The 19,738-nt window shown below is 39.6% G+C and overlaps 1 protein-coding gene across 1 annotated transcript in view; it reads left to right on the top strand.

Annotated features, from left to right (window-relative positions):
• PTDSS1 (phosphatidylserine synthase 1) overlaps window positions 1-19,738 on the top strand; it is a 74,769-nt gene that overhangs the window by 28,793 nt on the left and 26,238 nt on the right. Inside the window, exons 5-9 of the mRNA XM_043992820.1 lie at window positions 3,207-3,365; window positions 5,961-6,112; window positions 8,665-8,806; window positions 10,210-10,322; window positions 16,630-16,695. Of these exons, the coding sequence (XP_043848755.1) occupies window positions 3,207-3,365; window positions 5,961-6,112; window positions 8,665-8,806; window positions 10,210-10,322; window positions 16,630-16,695 (632 nt within the window). The remainder of the gene's footprint in view (window positions 1-3,206; window positions 3,366-5,960; window positions 6,113-8,664; window positions 8,807-10,209; window positions 10,323-16,629; window positions 16,696-19,738) is intronic.

Genomic DNA, 19,738 nt, shown 5'->3' with positions numbered 1-19,738 from the left:
TCCAGGGCTAGTGTGTTATCTACTGTGCCACCTAGCTGCCCCACCCTCAAATCTTAACTACCATAATATGTAACCACCTAAGACCCTTCACCATCCCGATTACATCCTTGTTCCTGTCTGGCATATTCCTTTTAAAACATCCCAAGATCACATTTGCTTTTTTTTTTTACTTAACAACAAAAACAAATCCTTTCCTCATCTAATAGTAACTTAGGATCTTTAGAATGCTTTTATCTAATATTTTCATTATCATCCTTATCTCTCTAGTATCTCAGCAAACCTATGAAATAGAAGCAGCAAGAAATATGTTAAATGGATAATTCTTTCATTATTGGCCAAAAGTACTCAGTCTGTATTATTAAGCCCATGCTTCAGAGTTTACAAACTAGCAATGTCCAGTATCTTTACAGTGTTCAGTGAAATTCAGGAAAACTTTGATGAAACTACTTTAGAAGCTGAATATGTTTCTGGCAGAGCTTGTTTTGAAGCATAGCATTGTTTTCCTAGGTATTGTTTTCTTAAAAGTCAGTAACTTCAGGGCAGCTAGGTGGTGCAGTGGATAGAGCACTGGCCCTGGATTCAGGAGGACCTGAGTTCAAATGCGGTCTCAGACACTTGACAGTTACTAACCATGTGACCCTGGGCAAGTCACTTAACCCTCATTGCCCTGCAAAAAAAAAAAAAAAAAAGGTCAGTAACTTAAGGGTGCCAGAGAGGAGGAGAAACTGATCTTCTAGATGTGATTTCCAAATGTCTCATCAGTTACTGGATAATATGCTACCTATAGATCCAGATTCTTTGACTCCTATCAGCTCCTGGCCAATATAAGTCTCTGATACATTTTTGTCTATCATGGATTGGTCTGGAGGACAATTATGTTCAATCCGTCTCAATGCTTATCTGGTCATAAAGTCATAAAGTAATTAATAGCATTTCAAAATTGATTAAGATTAAGATCCTGAGCTGTAAACTCAGAAATTATCTAATTATCCCACCCCACCCTCACCTGTCTCCTGGTGCTTATCTCCTAAGTTGTTAGGAACAAATCAGATGATGTTTGTAAAGCACTTAGCACAGTTTCTGGCACATAAATAAGTGTTTAATAAATGCTTATTTCCTTCCTTTGTTCTTTCCCCTACCCCATCTTCAAGCTGGCATGATGATAAAATGCTTTGCATGACTTACCTGGTATTAATAACAGTTTGGGGACGGTAAGTGCTGTAGGTAATATCCCCACTTGATAGAGAAGAAACAGGCTTTAAAAGAGTAAATGGCTGCCCCCCTCTGGTCGCACATAGAGCTTGTAATTGTTAGAACTTAGATTCATACTTGAGTCTCTGCTGACTCTAAGGTTAGTACTCTTCACTAGTGCCTTCTCTACAACACATGCAGAAGTGGTGGAAAGAGGAGTAGAACTCAAGTGTTCTGCTTCATTTCTTTATAACATAACCGCTTCCTTTTCTGGATTTTAAATCACTCCAACATACAAGATCAAGGATTCAGAGTTGGAAAGGGGCATAGTGTCCAAACCTCTCTTACTGTATCCACCTGTTGACTGCCTGTGACAGCACTGTTTACACTCTTCAAGGGCCCAGCCTATACACTTGGAGCCAGGCAGAGTTCCCTTCATGCTTCCTTCTGCTTCGTGTTGACCTCTTCAGCTTCCTATATCCTGTACCTTTTCATGGCCTTCCCAGATGCCAGCCTGGGCACATCTACTTTAGGACCACCTGATTCCAAGACCTTAGAGCTGCCCTACTCTGCTCTTACCTGCTCAATACCCCATTGAAACTTGTCTCTCCTATATCTCATTTAGGATCAAGTTCTCTATACTTTTTAAAGTTCCCTACCATTCTAAACTTTGAGCCTTTTCATAATGGCCATTTGAAAATGATAAGTTCACCTTTGTTTATAAGCCCAGAGGTTAGCTTTTTATCTGATTGACATTAAAAACCTCCTCTTTGTTGGAATAACTAAAGAGAAATAGAGAAGTATTAAGTTTACACTCGTCTCTCTTAAGAATGTTGGCACTAGAGGCGGCTAGGTGGCACAGTGGGTAAAGCACCAGCCCTGGATTCAGGAGTTCCTGAGTTCAAATCCGGCCTCAGACACTTGACACTTACTGGCTGTGTGACCCTGGGCAAGTCACTTAACCCCGTTGCCCCACAAAAAAAAAAATGTTGGCACTCCAGTTTATAGCTGGCTGAAACAGGGAAAGGGAATTGAGGAGGCCAAGACAATTTGTACATACATTATAATTACAACTTTAGGGGGCAGCTAGGTGCCTGGATTCAGGAGGACCTGAGTTCAAATCCAACCTCAGACACTTGACACTTACTAGCTGTGTGACCCTGGGCAAGTCACTTAACCCCCACTTGCCCCGCGAAAAAAAAACAACTTTGCCAAAACATTCTCCATATCAGTATGACCCTGAGGAGAAAGGGTGAGAGAGTTTAATGCAATGCAATGCAGGGAAATAGAATAAACTTTAACTCCAATAATCTTCCTACCACATCTGTAAAATTTAGGAAACTGAGGTCCTTTTGTTAGCTGGATGATCATGAGCAAGTTATGTAATCTCTGAGTCTGTTTGCTGATCTGTAAAATTAGGAAAATAACAGTGACATCACCTACCTGACAGGGTTATCATGAAGAACACATAAGCCATCAGGTTTATGTGTTACTGCTCTGTGCATGATAACCACATGATACAGGTACCACAACTTGAGGATCCTTTAAAAATACATTTATCAAAAATTCTGTAATGAGCAAAAGTGATACTGTGATTGAAGGCAGATTTCATTGATACTTTAGTAATATTTTTCTTTCTGTTATAATCCAGTTATTTCAGCAGAGAATAAGAATAGCAACAAATTATAAACTTCCAAACATGCTAGTCTTTTCCTAGGAATTTTAGTCTCCATTGAATTCCTTCTCTAATATGTTGTGGAAGTGTTCCTTTGTTCTCAAATGCTATTCTACAGGTTCACAAAAATAGAATGTGTGACTGCCTTCCAAAGTCCCCCCTACCTATATTTGGAGAGACTCACTGCCAAAAAGTTGGCCAAGTGAGGATTGGGTTTTTTGGGGGGCTCTGCCAACTCATGAAGAGTCAGTTTTTATACTAACAGGGTTCTTGTGGTCAGGTTCTTTAAAATTTGTGCGTCCTAGTGTTTTTAATTGTTCATTTTTCCAACTATGAATAGGAATATGCTGTCAACTGTCATGTCATCACCTGGGAGAGGATTCGCAGCCATTTTGACATATTTGCATTTGGACATTTCTGGGGTTGGGCTATGAAGGCCTTATTAATTCGTAGTTATGGACTGTGCTGGACAATCAGTATTACCTGGGAGCTAACTGAGGTAAGTAGGGTTACTTACTACTTTCAGTACCATAAAATGTGTTTCTGGATAATAGATAATCTATTAACTGGATACAGTTAAATGGACCCAATGAAGACTATATGTAGAGCATTCCTTTGGTCCAACACAAATCTTCCTATATCATCCCAGACAATATTTTGCATCTTCTATTTTAAAATCTCCAGAAAAGTGGATTTTACCTCCTATCTTGATGGTTTTTGTCAATATCTCACAACTCTTATGGTCAGGAAGTTCATTCTGCTCTCTGCTCCATACTTCATGTTGCAGTTTAGGCCCAGAGTTCTGACACTGCTGCCCCAACAAGTCAGTTTGAAGTAAAAAATGAAACAAGGTTTTAAAAAATACCTAAAAGTGATAAGCAAAAATATGTTAATATGGGAAGACCAATTTGGAAATTCTTATCTTCAACCAGAGCCATTTGTATTATTATTTAGAAATAAGCTTGACATTTAATGTATTTTGCAGGTTATATATAAATCCTGAATAAATAGCCTTTAGGGAGCAGCTAGGTGGCGCAGTAGATAAAGCACAGGCCCTGGATTCAGGAGGACCTGAATTCAAATCCAGCATCAGACACTTGACACTTACTAGCTGTGTGTCCCTGGACAAATCACTTAACCCTCATTGCCCTGCAAAAAAAATAGCCTTTAAATTTCATTTATTCAAAAAATAATCATTGACATTCATATAGCATTCTATGGTTTATATCCATTATGTCATTTAATCCTTTTAACAACCCTGTAAGTTTGTTAGACATTATTATTATTATCTATTATAAGGTTGTAAGACATTATTATCTGCATTTTATATATAAGGAAACTTTGACGCAGAGAGGTTGTATGGCCACATTTATTATATGTAATTATAATGGTTATACAATTAAACAGATGTCACAGTGGGAATTGAACAATGACTTTTTAGCACCACATTCATATTTCTAGAAAAGCTAAATTATTTAATCTGTCTGGGCTTCAGTTTCCTTACCTGTGAACGAGGAGTGTTAAAATTGCACTATCAGTTCACAAGATTATTGTATTTAAAATTATATAAAAATCCACAAGAAATATGTGCTGGTATTATTAAGAACTCTTTGTTAAGTGATTATTTAAGGCGAACAGTGATTTCCTACTAACTGAAAGCCTAATTGTAGAGATTCACTTTCTCGTAGCCAAAATTCTTGGAATGTATTTCTTGTTGACAAATAACTGCCATGACTCTTGGGAAAACCCTCCAATTAGAGGAGGGTGACCCTAATCTGAATTTCTTATCACAGGGAAAATTCCTTCTGCCATTCCAGACCTTTCTGTAATAGTACATCCCTTTGGGGTACCCTACACATTCCACTCCATTGTGTACAGTCAACCAGTGTAGTAGAGGTTCCTCCCTTCTCCCTTCCTTTGCCCCCATTCTTGTTTCTGCTTATACTCTTCCCTGACAGCCAGAACCTTTCTCTAAAGGTGGGCGAAGGTCATGCTTTATGGAATGGCATTTCTGAACTGCAATAATGATATCAGAGCCTACTTCACATGGACCCCATTGTATAGAATGTGGATTTGGGGTCTCTCTCACTAGAGTTATGCAGTTGAATATAAGAGAGCAGTCTTTTGGTTTTTTGGGGGGTTTTGGTTTTTTTTTTTGGTGAGGCAATGGGGGTTAAGTGACTTGCCCAGGGTCACACAGCTAGTAAGTGTCAAGTGTTTCAGGCCGGATTTGAACTCCTGAATCCAGGGCCAGTGCTTTATCCACTTCGCCACCTAGCTGCCCCCGAGAGCAGTCTTTTGAGCAGCAGGATACTTAAACTATGTATTGAGTTTAGGTGCAACAGGTATAGAGATTCCAACATCTGAACCCCTCACCTTAGTCTGATAAATAAATATTAGATGATTCAGAGCCATACTCAATCAGGCTCATGATTTCAGATCTCTTTTTTGAAATAGTCATACATAACAAGGCTTACCTGTGTTTAAAACTTGTTACCAACTCTTTTTTTGAGGGGGAAAGGGAGATAAGACAAACCAGTTTCTTTTTAGTTCATTTCCCAAAACAAATAATCCTTTTATCCACACTGACTTTACTCTTTAGTTCTTCATGGTTTTGCTTAAAACCACAACATTCCTCTGGCCTGTACCTATAAACATTAACTCTAATCATTGAGTTGCTAAATTATAGGTTAAAATCATAATCCTTGTGTCAGTTCTAAAAGTTTTCTTATCATTGTATACTCATGTCCTACAGTCACTCTGCAACAGAGCTGGCAGTATATTCTCAAGAGGAGCCATTATTGAACCCAAAAGCCATTATTAAAATAGAAAAGACATTTTTTGCTAACATTTTAATAACCTGTCAGACATTTCTTGAGTTCAGTTCAACAAATATTTTTTTGAAAACTTACTATGTATCAAGACACCTTGGAACAAGAAAAGTAGACCTTTTTTGTATGCAGAAGAAAAAAGAAAATAAAAATGTTTACATTTCATTGGCTTTTTCCTTAAAGCTCTGTGTAGAAGAAAAAGGTCTTTCTGTATTTTACCCTCTTTTTCCTCCCACCCATCATCTTTTTCCTATATTCTGTAGCTTTTCTTCATGCATCTTCTGCCTAATTTTGCTGAGTGCTGGTGGGATCAAGTCATTTTGGACATCTTGTTGTGCAATGGAGGTGGCATCTGGTTGGGAATGGTAGTGTGCCGGTTTTTAGAGATGAGGACTTATCACTGGGCCAGCTTCAAGTAAGTCTCTTTACAACTCAGTCATAACTTTTAATGGTGTATTGGGAGTATATTGGTATAACCCAGTCTCTTGTCAGTAAGTAGAAAGGAACTGGCCCCATGAATATATTTCTCAGTTTTCTATAATAAGGGAAAACGGAAAGTTTAAATGAAAACTTAGAGAATCCCTTTTCTCAGTTACTAGAGGAAGTTACTAGAGCTAGTAACCAATTCTTGTTTTGAGTTTTATTTACCACCCCGCCTCCTCTGTTTATTTTATTAAAATATACAGATACTCATTATCTTATGATTGAATGGCCAAAAAATGAAAGATAGTAAGGAAGAAGTTAGAAGCCTAAATTATCAACACCTCCCCAAACCCTAAAATAGAGTTGGCTGTATTTTTCTTACAAATAAACACATATTTTGATCTGGATTATTTATAAAAGATTTTCTAATCTATGCCAAATGTAAGGTCATAGAAGGAAAGGGCAAGCCTCAAGGTAATTATTTTGCACTTCAAAGAAAGCCAGTTTCAAAAAGAAATCACATAGGAATTCTTACAATATTGATACTTATAAAATAAAATAGTATATCTCTTATGATATAACAAACTTGCCTTGCCTCATAATCTGTTGTCCCTTACATAATCTCGGACTGAGAATTCTTTCTTCCTTGTTTTGTGCTCGGGCAACTTTACTGACTTTCTGATGCAAAGAAAGCCCTATTGAGGCCTCCAGAGGCAGAGCGCTGGCAATCTGGGGCTGTAAAAATCGAGCTGCAATGGGGCTCCAAAAGCATAGGCTTGAATCCCTACCCACCGTGTATCCTCAGATATATCACATTATACCTTTGTGATGTTTAAAATCTAAATTGTGGTCGCCTTAAATTAGAAGCTTCAGCACCAGTCTTTGGGCATTAAACATTTATTAAAGCATACAGGTATTAACATGGAGTTCAGAAAGTTAAGAAAAAGCCTATCTAGCATAGAGTTCCAGCCTGGTTGGGTTCTTCCTCAAGTTCTCCTCCAGGAGCCTGCTTTAATCAGGAACTCTCCAGCAAGCTGATTGTGGAAGCTTTTTATAGGTCTGGAACAGAGGCGGTCCTTACACACTGCTTCAAGCTGATTGGTTGGCATCATCCAAATCCATTGGTTTTGAAGGTGTTCTCAAGTTGAGTTCACAATCTAGCTTCTGAGAACAATACCCTCTTAAGGGCTAGCCAGGTGTGATTACAGTCCAGTTAACTTGAAGTAGGCTAATCAGCAGTCAATCACTCTCATTTGAGTCAATCAGTCTTGATTAATCTCCAGGTGGGTCTTTGAGTGTCTGCTAAATCCCATTATTTCATCACACCTTTATGCTTATGCTTCCCTTTCCTCATGTGAGGATTCAGTTCCATCATTTCTAAGATCCTTTCCTCCTCTAAATCCCATGATTCACTGGGATCCAAGCCAATAGCTCCCCATGAATTGAGATGGTGTTTTTTTGTTTCATTTATGAATCTGTCCACCTTTTCCCTGGGCCCTGCCTCTCTAGGGTTATACATTTGCAAAAGAACTGAATTAGACATAAAGTCTATGGACCATGCAGTAGAACTTTTAACTGGGTCTCATTAGGACATTTATTAAATACTTACTATGTGCCAAGCACTATAGTAAGCACTAGAGAGAATATAAAAAATCATAACATTCCCTGTTCTCAGTGAACTCACACTCTAGTTTGGGGGAGACATTGCATAAATAAGGGCCTATGTTCTTGTTCTATTCATGGCAAGTCAGGCAAAGGCCAAACTGAACTGGGGTTTCATTAAGGAAAGTAGCAATGCAAGTGGCAAGACCCCAAGCAACTGAGAAGTGGTGGCCAGGCAAGTAGCCTGCCACCAAGATGATGGTGGTTCCAAAGCCTAGGGCAGGACGTGGCTCTGTGCCAAAGGATCAGAATTAGCATCCAGCTGACAGTGGGCATCCTGCCCTTGGTGGGAACTGGACAATGAGGATTGGGTTGGGAAAGGGAAAAGGTTTGTGGCTCCCCACCTTTGAGCTGGTGGCGAGCGTCTCACCAGCTTGCACAGTCAGTCCACGAAGCAGTTCAGGTGCAAAGGGGAAGACGCAAGGTCCGAGAATGAGGAGTTTGTCTTCTCAAAGACCTAGAGCATTTTCTCCTTTTCTCCCTATACAGATCTGCTGGGGGAGCAAAGCAGTGCCTGAGATTAATAAATGTCTTGGCAACTTCATTTGTGATTGGGATCGCTCCAGAACTTTGTCCTTCATAACTCGTTTTCTTTTGAAAGCTACTAATGAACGAAGTCATTTTTTTTCTGCCTCTGCAATAATCCCAACTCTACTATAGGGACACCTTTGCTTTTATCTCATTTTCACTGAAATCCTCAACAATTTTTTTTAACATGTATTTTCACTGTAAGTTAACACTCTTGCTATCAGAAAAAAACTTATGGAAAGATTTCACGTATTTTGATCCTTTGTTGCTAAACAGTCAATGTGAATCCTTCTTTCCCCTCTCCTGCCTCTTCCTGATCTTTACTAGAGTATTGCAGCCATTCTCTTCTTACAGGGACATTCACACCACTACAGGGAAAATCAAAAGGGCTGTGTTGCAGTTCACTCCCGCTAGCTGGACATACGTTCGGTGGTTCGATCCCAAGTCTTCATTCCAGAGAGTGGCTGGAATATACCTTTTCATGATCATCTGGCAGGTAAAAAAAGGGGGGAGGGTAAGATGGGGGAAGAGGCAAAGAGTGGGAAATAGTCATGAAAAAACTTTGTGAAATTTAAGTTCATCTAAGTTAAAATGACTATCAACTAGATTTGGCTGGAAGATAAAATGTTATCTCTGTCATCCAGAAAATAGTGCAATTAAATGAAACCACAAGCTAAGAGCTTACTTCACATGAAGACTCATATGCAAGTCTTTAGATTTACAAACTAGAAATAAATTACAATTACCTGTGAAAAAAACTAGTGTTCTAGTGTTCATAACTGGGTGGGTTAGGCATTAGATTACTTTTTTTTTTTAATCTTTTTTTTTTTTTAGTGAGGCAATTGGGGTTAAGTGACTTGCCCAGGGTCACACAGCTAGTAAGTGTTAAGTGTCTGAGGCCAGATTTGAACTCAGGTACTCCTGACTCCAGGGCTGGTGCTCTATCCACTGAGCCACCTAGCTGCCCCAGATTACTTTTTATTTAGAGTAATTATAGAAACCAAAGAACCATATGGACAGAATCTTCCAAAGTTCCAAAATGATCAGGTATTTGATTTTGAAACTAATATCTCAGCAGTAGATACTATAAGTATTTTGCAGACATCTGAGTAATTTAATAATTCTCTATTTACCCCATGGGAAAGCTAAAACTCCTGAGCCTGAAGATATCTGGAATTTCTTTGTGTGTTGTTCTTAGTAAGAAGAAGTTCTAACAGGAAAGCATTATATTATTGAACTTGCTCAGATAACTGTAATTAATAATATACTATAATTTTTTTTGAGTGTCACTGTGATAATGTGACTTGAAGCCACATGTTGTCTTCCTACAGAATCCCCAAAGGCTTTTTGTTCTTTTGAACACAAAGTAGGATTTATGTGCTCCAAATGTTTAATTCTAAATGTAGTCTAATTGGTGTGGCTATCCTTATCAAACTCCCTGTTTTCCAGAGATAGGCCTTATCGAGGTTCCCAGTTTCACCGTGCCCTGAGAATAGTTCCCAAAGTTGGAGACTAACACAGAAAACCCAGATTTGATCCCCAGCAGCATTACTTTAAAAGTACTTTTTGAGTATTTGGGCACTATATTGAACCTTCTTGCTGTATGTATTTGTCCTCTTTTGTGTGTTTTTTCATATACATGCATACATATATATGTTTACATACACACATACATGTTTATATGTATATGTGTGTATGTGTGTGTGGGTATTCCTCTTTTGTGTGAATGCAATATATTTTCTGAAAACACCATAAAGATCCCAGATTCTTTTAGGTACAGAATCTCTAGTTGGAGAATTCCCTCAAATTCATTATTAAATGTGTCCAGGAACATTATCAGAAGAGATCAATGTGAATGTAACCTGTCAGACTATTGACTGATTCCTTCTTCCTTTTCAGCTGACTGAACTGAACACCTTCTTCTTGAAACATATCTTTGTGTTTCATGCTAGCCATCCATTAAGTTGGTGTAGAATTCTCTTCATTGGTGGGATCACTGCACCTACTGTTAGGTAACTACATTCCTTTTATATCTTTTTATTTAGAAGGAGAGAATAATGAGTTTTCACAATAAATACCATTCAGAAGCTTCATGCAGAATTTCAAGGAATGTTTTTGCTCTTCAGACCTTAGCCCTGTGTTTAAGAGGGTGGAACCAGTGGTGGGAGCCAACAATGAGTACTGTGATATCTCAGCTTAGAACACTGAAACACCTTTCATTTCCGGTTTCTTCTTAGTCTCTTAAGCATTTCCCATAACACCCTTAGAAATCATACTTATACGGCCTCTACTTTTTAAATTCTTTTTGCAAGAATCATCTTCAGAATGAAGACTTCCTCGTGTAGAGGAGGACTTAAACTTTTTCCACTCATAACCCCTTTTGACCTGAGAAATTTTTACACCACCCCAGATAAATAGGTGTACAAATCAAACATTTACTGCCAAATTTTTGGAAACCCCCCCCTCATTCAGTTACATGAGTTTATTTGGGGGTCTTGACCCATAATTTGAGAAGCTTTGATGTAAAGACCCCATGTAGTATAAATCTGCATCTGGTGTGCACTGTAGTCTTAGTTCCCTGGGGCACTGAGAAGTTAAGGATCTTGCCCATGATCACACAGCTAGAGTGTGTGTGTGTCAGAAGCAGGATTAGAATTTCTATGTTCATTACAGTTCATCTACATTGATGAAATTACAAGTCTGAAATTAGGAGTGCAGCAATCACCTAACATTACTAAGAGCCTCCTATATGTAGGATGCTATGGATACAAAAAAGGGAAAAAATAGTTACTGCTTTCAAGGAGCTCATAAGTCTAATGGAGCAGACAACATGCTAAAAACTTATATAAACAAATATGGGCAGGATAAATTGGAGAATATCCCCAAGTGAAGACACTGAGATTAAGGAGGACTGACAAAGGCTTCTTGCAGAAGGTGGGACTTTAGCTGAGTCTTGAAGCCAGAGAGGTGAGGAGGCACAAAAGAGGAGGGGAGAGTATTTAAGGCATGGGGGACAGACAGGGAAGATACTTGGAGTTGGAAAATGGATTATTGTGTTCAAGGAACAGCAAGAAGGCCCTTGTCTTCGGATCACAGAGTGGATGGAAGAGAATGAGGTATAAGAAGACTCGAAAGTTAGAAAGGGGCTAGGTTATGAAGGCCTTTAAAAACTAAACAAAAGATTTTGTGTTTGATCCTGGAAGGAATAGTGAGCCACTAGAGTTTGTTAGTGGAGGTGGGGGGTGGGGGGGTGGGATGGATTTGAAGGTGACATAATCAGACCTGCACTTTAGGAAGATCATTTTGAGGGTTAAGTGGAGGACAGAGTGAGGAAAGACATGAGGTAGGGAGGCCTACCAACAAATTTTGCTGTAGTGTAAGTATGAGAAGCTGAGGACCTATACCAAGGTGGTGGCAGTGCCAGAGGAGAGAATTTATGAAAGTAGCAATGGCAGGACTTGGCAACTGGTTGGAGATGGGGAGAGAGTGAGATGTAAAGGATGACATCTAGGTGTCTAGTCTGGGAGACTGGGAAGATGGTGATACCCTTAAAAATCATAAGGAAGTTAGGAAAAGGGGATAGTTTAGGAGGAAAGATACTGAGTTCAGTTTTGAACATGTCGAGTTTAAAATGTTTGAGATGTCCAGTTCTAGATGTCTAATAGGTAATTGGAAATGTAATTCTGTAGTTCACCAGAGAGATTAGAATTAGATATGTAGATTTGAGAATCATCAGCATGGAAATGATAATTCAAGTAATGAGAGCTGATGAGATCACCAACTGATTGTATAGAGAGTAGAGAAAAGGGCCCAGGACAGAGCCTTGGGGACCCCCTCAGTTAGCATGCCCCCCCAGTGAGTGTAGATTATGAGCCAACAAAGGAGGCACAGAAAAAATGGTTCAACAGCTAGAAGAACAAGGATAGAGCAGTGTCAGGAGAACCTAGAAAGAAGAGAGTCCCAAGAGGGGAAAAGTGATTAATGTCAAAGGCTGCGGAGAGTTCAAGATGGGTGAGGACTGAGAGAAGACTAGAAAGAAATGTGAAATTATTAATATCATTACCACGCTATTCAAAAATTTTCAAACTTCTGGTTCTGGTTTTGTAAAATTCCCTCATTACCTCCTTTGTGATCACTATTTATAGTCCTTTATGGTTTGCAGCATACTTTTTAAAAAACAATCTTCCTATAATATGGCAAAATAGGCTTGACTTCATACTTGTCTCTTGTGCTTCCAGGATAACAGCAAGTGCAAGACAACAGGCCAATGGACCTTTGAAACATTTTTTTCCTGTTTTATATTAACTATAAGTTAACATCATAAGACAAAAATTTTTTATCAAATTAGGAAAATTCAATAGTCATTGTTGAATTGACAGTCCTTATTAAAACAGAAAACTAAAAATTGTTTAAAATAGTTCATTATGAAATTAATTTCAAATATTACATAATTTATTGAGCACATTTAAAACTATTTACATCTTAAATTGAATTTTAACATACAGATAACCATGGCCATTTAACAGATCCTCCCTCTATGTGCCTTTCTAATCTTTCTCCATTCACTCATGGATTCAGGTTATGTGTTTTTTTTTAATATAATTAAAGTCAGTGCCAATGTCACTTTTGTAATTCTGCTTTCATCACTTTCTCTTTTTTTTTTTTTTAGTGAGGCAATTGGGGTTAAGTGACTTGCCTAGGGTCACACAGCTAGTAAGTGTTAAGTGTCTGAGGCCGGATTTGAACTCAGGTACTCCTGACTCCAGGGCCGGTGCTCTATCCACTGCGCCACCTAGCTGCCCCACTTTCTCTTAATTCAGAAATTTTTTGTATTTTTTTTTGTGACTTTAACAATCATCACAAAACAAAACACATTTCAACATTAAAAAAAACTTTTGGGGGGGGGTGAGGCAGTTGGGGTTAAGTGATTTGCCCAGAGTCACACAGCTAGTAAGTGTCAAGTGTCTGAGGTCAGATTTGAACTCAGGTCCTCCTGACTCCAGGACTGGTGCTCTATCTACTACACCACCTAGCTGCCCCAAAAAAACTTTTAAAAAAAGAGAATTGTGTAAAAATTGGTGGACTTCTGTTCAGTATTTTTTTAAGAAAGAATAACAGATACACTATTTGTCCCTCCTTCTGCCCTTTTTTCTTTGCATTTTTCAACCTATTGATACACTTTTTTGGCATAGCTACCACTCCCTACTAACCTATAACTTCTCCTCCACACTTAAAAGAGAAGCTTGCTCTTGCAAAAAATATATATAGTCAAGCAAAACAAATCAACACCGTGACCACATGCTGTACCTTAACTCCATTTTATGGTCCTTATACTTGTGTTCTTAATTACATTATGATATTTCGTATTTCACTTTGTTCTGTCAAAATATTAATGGCTATGTTCCAAGTACTATGCTAAACTCTGAGAATACAGATACAAAGAAAAAGACAGTCCCTCCTCTCATGAGCTTGGTTCTGATGGGGGAAAGAAGGCACATAAAAGGAAGCCGAAATATGAGTTGGAAGTGGAAACATGTATTAAGGTCCCCAGTAGGCAAGTGATAGAAAAAGTCCAATGTCCAGCTTGGAAAGAAATAAGACATGACGGGCCTGGGAGCCCTCCTTAAATGGAGATTCTAGGATAAGCCATCCAATGAAAAGGAGAGGCCACAGGGGCAGAGCATACTTACAATATGTGAATTCCTGTTCTGGAGTGAACTTCCAGGATGAGAAAGTTTCTGGGACGAAGTAGTGAAAATCTGGAGTGCAGCCTCACCAAATATTTTCATACAGATAATTCTATAACATTCTTTAGGTGTATTCCCAACAATAGGCTTATTGGAGCAAATGGTCCAACCATTTTCATAACTCTTGTTCTGTACTTCCATGTTGCTCTCCAAAAGGAGTCCACCAATTTTCAATACCATCTGAATTAAATAAGTGAACATTGAATTTTTTTCATTTTTGATTATTTTTGCCAATTCAGTGAGTGACTCAAGATTGTTTGTTTGCATATTGTTGATGGTTGGAGAGATTAAATGTTTTTCACTTTGCATATCTTCTTTTGTAAATTTGTCTTTTCATATCCTTTGGTCATTTTCCCATTGGCATTGTGAATTATTTGTGAATTTCTCAGAAATTTTAGCTTTTAGATTTTTATTTGATTAGTTTGCCACATCTCCCTAAGGTTCTTATAGCATTGTTTTTTATTTAACACTTTTTTTTTATTGGTGTGTGTCAATAAATCCATTAAAATCGCAAGCTTAATGTTCCTGTCAAATTGTCAGGAGTTTTCATACTGGTTAAAAAAAAAAATTCCAGAATAAAACTGGAAACTAAAACCTTATGAATTCAGTTCTTCAGCAGGGCTCATTGAAATATGCTTAGTCAGACCAAGGGATTTTATGCTATTTTATCTGTTATTTCAAAATCAGCATCTTCTTGTGCTGCCTTAAAGCAATCTGGTGATTGGTTCCAACTTTGGGAATTTAGTTAGGTTATTATAACTGTACTTTAATTAGTTTAGTCATGCAAATTAGCACATGTAGGCCAGTACTTAAAAGAAAATAAAGTTGTAGGCCCTGAAACCAATCTAGTAAGCTTTGGCTCTCTTCTTCTAATTTTATTATGTTTTCATGAGAAATAGTTTTGAGATCTTTGAGCATTCTTAGTATAGTATGAGGTACAATTAGAAGGCTAATGAAGACTAATTGGCAAATCCAATCAGGTAATGGAAACTTTGTTCATTAAGTAACACTTTAGAGACAATAAATTAAGTCCAGGGGAAGTTAGGCTCTCTAGGCCTTTTACTCCAAGTCATGACTAAAGATCGAATCTTGGTGAGTAGTGATTCAGAGACTTCGGCATCCACAGACCATGAGATGCTCCTGTAGTCTCCTTCCTGTTGCTTCAGGAACTTCCATTTTCAATCCACAAAGCCAAGACTAGGAAGTCTTGAGAATTGACCTGCAGTTCAGCTCTAATCTCAGATCATCTTGAAGAGAGGCTGAAGTTGCCATCCAGGGGAGCTTTTGTTGCTGGAGCCCATGGCTGTGTTTATTTTGCAGCCAAATAGAGATTTCTGTGTTGGCATTATACTCTTTTTTTTTTTTGTGAGGCAGTTGGGATTAAGTGATTTGCCCAGAGTCACACAGCTAGTAAGTGCTAAGTGTCTGAGGTCGGATTTGAACTCAGGTCCTCCTGAATCCAAGGCCGGTGCTCTATCCACTGCGCCACCTAGCTGCCCTGGCATTATACTCTTATCCATCACACCTAGATCTTTGCTCCACAGAGAGAATGGATTTAGAAAACAGGCCAGATGTGTCAAGTCCAAAAGCATTTTTAAGTACCTGCTGTGTGTGTGTGTCAGACTCTGTGCTAAGTGCTGGGGATAAAAAGAAAGGTAGGAGACAATCCCTGCCCTTAAGGAGCTCAAAGTCTGATGGGGGAAATGTCATGTAAATAACTCTTCACACACAAGTTAGAGGCAGGGGAAATTGGAGATATTTTACAGAGAAAGGGAACTCTCATTAAGAAGAATGAGTAGGAGCAGCTAGGTGGCACAGTAGATAAAGCACCAGCCCTGGATTCAGGAGGACCTGAGTTCAGATCTGGCCTCAGATACTTGACACTTACTAGCTGTGTGACCCTGAGCAAGTCACTTAACTCATTGCCTCACCAAAAAAAAAAAAAAAAGAATGAGTAAAAGCTTCTTGTAAATGGTGAACTTTTAGCTGGGAAGCCAAAAGACAGAGATGAACTCCAAGAATGGGGACGACCAGTGAAAATATCTGGAGTTTAGAGATAGGGCCCGTGTCACCAAATCACAGTTCACTGTAGAAAGTAAAGTGTGAGGAGAGTGTAGAGGTACGATGGGGTCACGTTACAGGGGGCTTTGAATGACACTTAGAGATGTGTTTGATTCTGGATGTGAGAAGGAGCAGCTGGAGTCTATTGAATGATGACATGGTCAGACCTGAACTTTAGGAAGGGCACTTTGGCAGTTAGGTGGAGGATGGATTGGAATGGGAAGAGGCCAATTAGCATGGTGTTGAGAGAGTCCAGGCATGAGGTGATAAGGGCCTGCACCAGGCTGGTAACTGTCAGAGGAGAGAAGGAGGCACCTTGAGACTTGTTGGGAAAGTGAAATGGACAGACCTTGGCAACAGGGTGAATCTGAGGGACATGCAAGTGAGCCTGGGTGACTGGGAGGAGAGATTAAGAGGGGAGACCTTTGAAAACATGTCATTACGCAATACCCCCTACCCTCTTTCCCTCAAGAAGCTCTCAGTAATTTCAGACCTCCTTTGTTTCTTTCAGACAGTACTATGCTTACCTCACTGACACACAGTGCAAACGAGTGGGAACACAGTGCTGGGTATTTGGGTGAGTACTCTACTTTCTCCAGAGTCTATAAGAATGGAGATGTTTTTCATGCTTCTGTAAAGTCCTTCGGTTATTGCCTGACATTGTAGGAGATATCTTTACTCAGAGGGAAATTGTATTTCCCTTTGAAAGTCAGTCAACTTGGAGTGGCTAGTTGGCTCAGTAGCTAGAGCACCAGCCCTGGAGTCAGGAGGACCTGAGTTCAAATATGGCCTCAGACACTTGACACTTACCAGCTGTGGGACCCTGGGCAAGTCACTTAACCCCAATTGCCTCACCAAAAAAAAAAAGCATTGAAAGGTTTCCCCTCCTCCTATAATCAACCAAGCAGAACTATTTTAAGAAACCACAAAAAGAGGATGCTTGAAAAACCATGTTTCCTCCCAAATAGTTAACTGACTTTTTTTTTGGTGAGGCAATTGGGGTTAAGTGACTTGCCCAGGGTCACACAGCTAGTGTAAGTATCAAGTGTCTGGGGCCAGATTTGAACTCAGGTCCTCCTGACTCCAGGGCTGGTGCTCTATCCACTGCGCCACCTAGCTGCCCCTCAATGCTCTTTAAATGACTATGGAACTGGTAGGTACATTCCAGGTAAAAACTGGTAGGTTATTTCTTTTTGAAAAAATAAGTAAAACTGAAATCGCCTTTTAGTATAACTTGAATGTTCTAGGGTCCATCACAGGCTTACACACTTTCTTCATTTTCTAAGCTATTTTATCCCATTTCCTGGCAAACAGAAACGATTTCCTTACTGCTAAATGTGACCCTCTAGGCAAGGTAGTTAACCTCCCTGGGCTTTTCAGTTCCCTCATCTTTAATATAGCAGGATTGGACTCAGTGGGTCCCTGAGATCACTCTCGGCTCTACTTCTGTACCCACATATTCACACCTTCTTGACAGGGCATAACATGTTTTTCATATCAATAGTGGGTGAGCATTTAGATGCTAATACGTAATTGATCATTACAAAAAGAAGACAACAGTATTAACACCTTCTGAAACATTCAACAGAAAGTTATTGCAATGAATTTTAATTCCATCTCCATAGGAACAAATATCAGTCTCACTGGTCAAATGAGTCCCCATGTCTATAGATTTTTTTTAGCAACACTCAAAAGGACAGTAATCTCTTAGTAGCCAAGATAAGCTGAGAGCAGACAATAGAAGCAGTTTCTTCAAATCATTTTATGCGTTTTTCTGAGAACTTTTAGGAAACCCAAGTGTCTCTTTCCAGTGACTAAACATACTTAACACCAGAATGTTGAGAGTTTCCAAAATCCAGGTTTGAGGTGCATACAATCATCTGTCATGAGTCTTTCTTTGGTTGTCAGTCTTGTGCTTCTGTGGGAGGTCACATTCTGAGTCATGAGTCAGGGCACCCCCTGGCATAGCCAGAGATCTACCTGGATCTTTTCTGTGAGTCCTTCCTTTCTCCCAGCCCAAATCTTCATGCAATTCTATCCAGTAAAGTGAATAATTAAAGGCCTTGGGACTGAAACAATCTCAAACTATTCTAAAACTTTTGGGTAAAAAGCCTAGGCATGCAAGGCCATTGCCTACTGGATCACTTTGGTAAGGAGAGTTGGCATTGTAGGATAAGCCGAATGCCAAATTTAGATGTGGGTTATCCACACACATCAAACTGCAGAAGAGGTTTTGGTTGATACAGACAGCCACTAAGGAATATGTGACAGCCCGGAAAATGGGAGGGAGCCACACACTCAGGGCTATGTAGAAAGTAGGAGGAGGACAGAAGTGTGCCTGGAAGCCTGAGCAGGACCTGGCCAGGGAGGCAGGAACTAGGGGCCCTCAGCAGATCTCACTGGCTAATCCCTTTCTTTTGGATTACCCCAATTGTGGTCCTGGATAGCCAGGGCAAGTGTGCCCAACCCAGGCCCCAGGGTCATCTTCTCTAGATTGAGCGTTCCAGGGGCTCCAAGAGCCAAAGCTGTGCCAGAGGCTGACTTAGAATTGGTACAATCCAGGGGAACCTGATTATTTAATTAAAACAAAGCATTAGTAAGGCCTATGGCAGATGTTGACTCAGTGCAAGTCTTGCCTAATACTCTGCATATCAAAGTGAAGAAATCCAGTGGGCAGCAGTAACAAACTCTTTCGAGGTAACCAGATGCCTCCTCTTCACTGCTCATTCTGGGAGGGCCCCACCTTTTTCTCTTACCTAATATGGTGGGACCCAAGCCACTAGGGCCTCTGTTTCTGTTGTCATACTTGGCATGCCATGCAGGACCCATTTCAATAATAGCTTTATCTTAGGATTTGGGACCATGACTTGTTAAACCTTAACACAGGCAGCAGTCTTAAGGAAAGCTTAGGGAGGTCACTAACTTTCCTTAGAGTAGAAGGGCAAAATCTTGATTTTTCAGTATGAATGCACACCATGAAAGCAGAGCCTCACAATCCTTCTAGCCTTGAGGATTTTTTTGGTGATTGTTGTTTTGGTTTGGTTTGGTTCTGTGCAGCAATGAGGGTTAAGTGACTTGCTCAGGGTCACACAGCTAATAAGTGTCAAGTGTCTGAGGCTGGATTTGAACTCAGGTCCTCTTGAATCCAGGGCCAGCGCTTTATCCACTTGGCCACCTAGCTGCCCCTTTAGCCTTGAGTTTTTAATAGCTGTACCAAAAGTTAATACCAGGACACTGTACTGCCAACTTGGAGCAGCTCAGCATTCATGCAGCAGTATTTGGTCTTTCATGATTGTCTCTTCCTATCACTGTGAAACAGAATTCACCAAGCTTAAATTATTTACTCACTTATAAGCACATGAACTCATTTTAGGCCATCTTGACAAAGTTTTATGAGTTGTCACATTGTACTCCTCGGATTGAGAAATTCAGTGTTTGTGCTTGGCTGAGGACCCAGTGGGGTGAAACTATAATCTATGAGATTATGACTGAATGCCTCTAAATCAGATTTTGCCCTAAGCCTGATGATAATGCTGTCCTTAGGAGCCCCAATTAGCCTCAGATTACTGGGTGCCAAGCTATTTAGATTGGAGACTCTGAGAAGTACATCTTTTGTGTTA

This window comes from Dromiciops gliroides, chromosome 1 (genome assembly GCF_019393635.1).
Source record: "Dromiciops gliroides isolate mDroGli1 chromosome 1, mDroGli1.pri, whole genome shotgun sequence".
Lineage (NCBI taxonomy): Eukaryota > Metazoa > Chordata > Mammalia > Microbiotheria > Microbiotheriidae > Dromiciops > Dromiciops gliroides.
The sequence above is the reverse complement of the archived record's forward strand: the minus strand, read 5'-3'. Positions and strand labels throughout refer to the sequence as shown.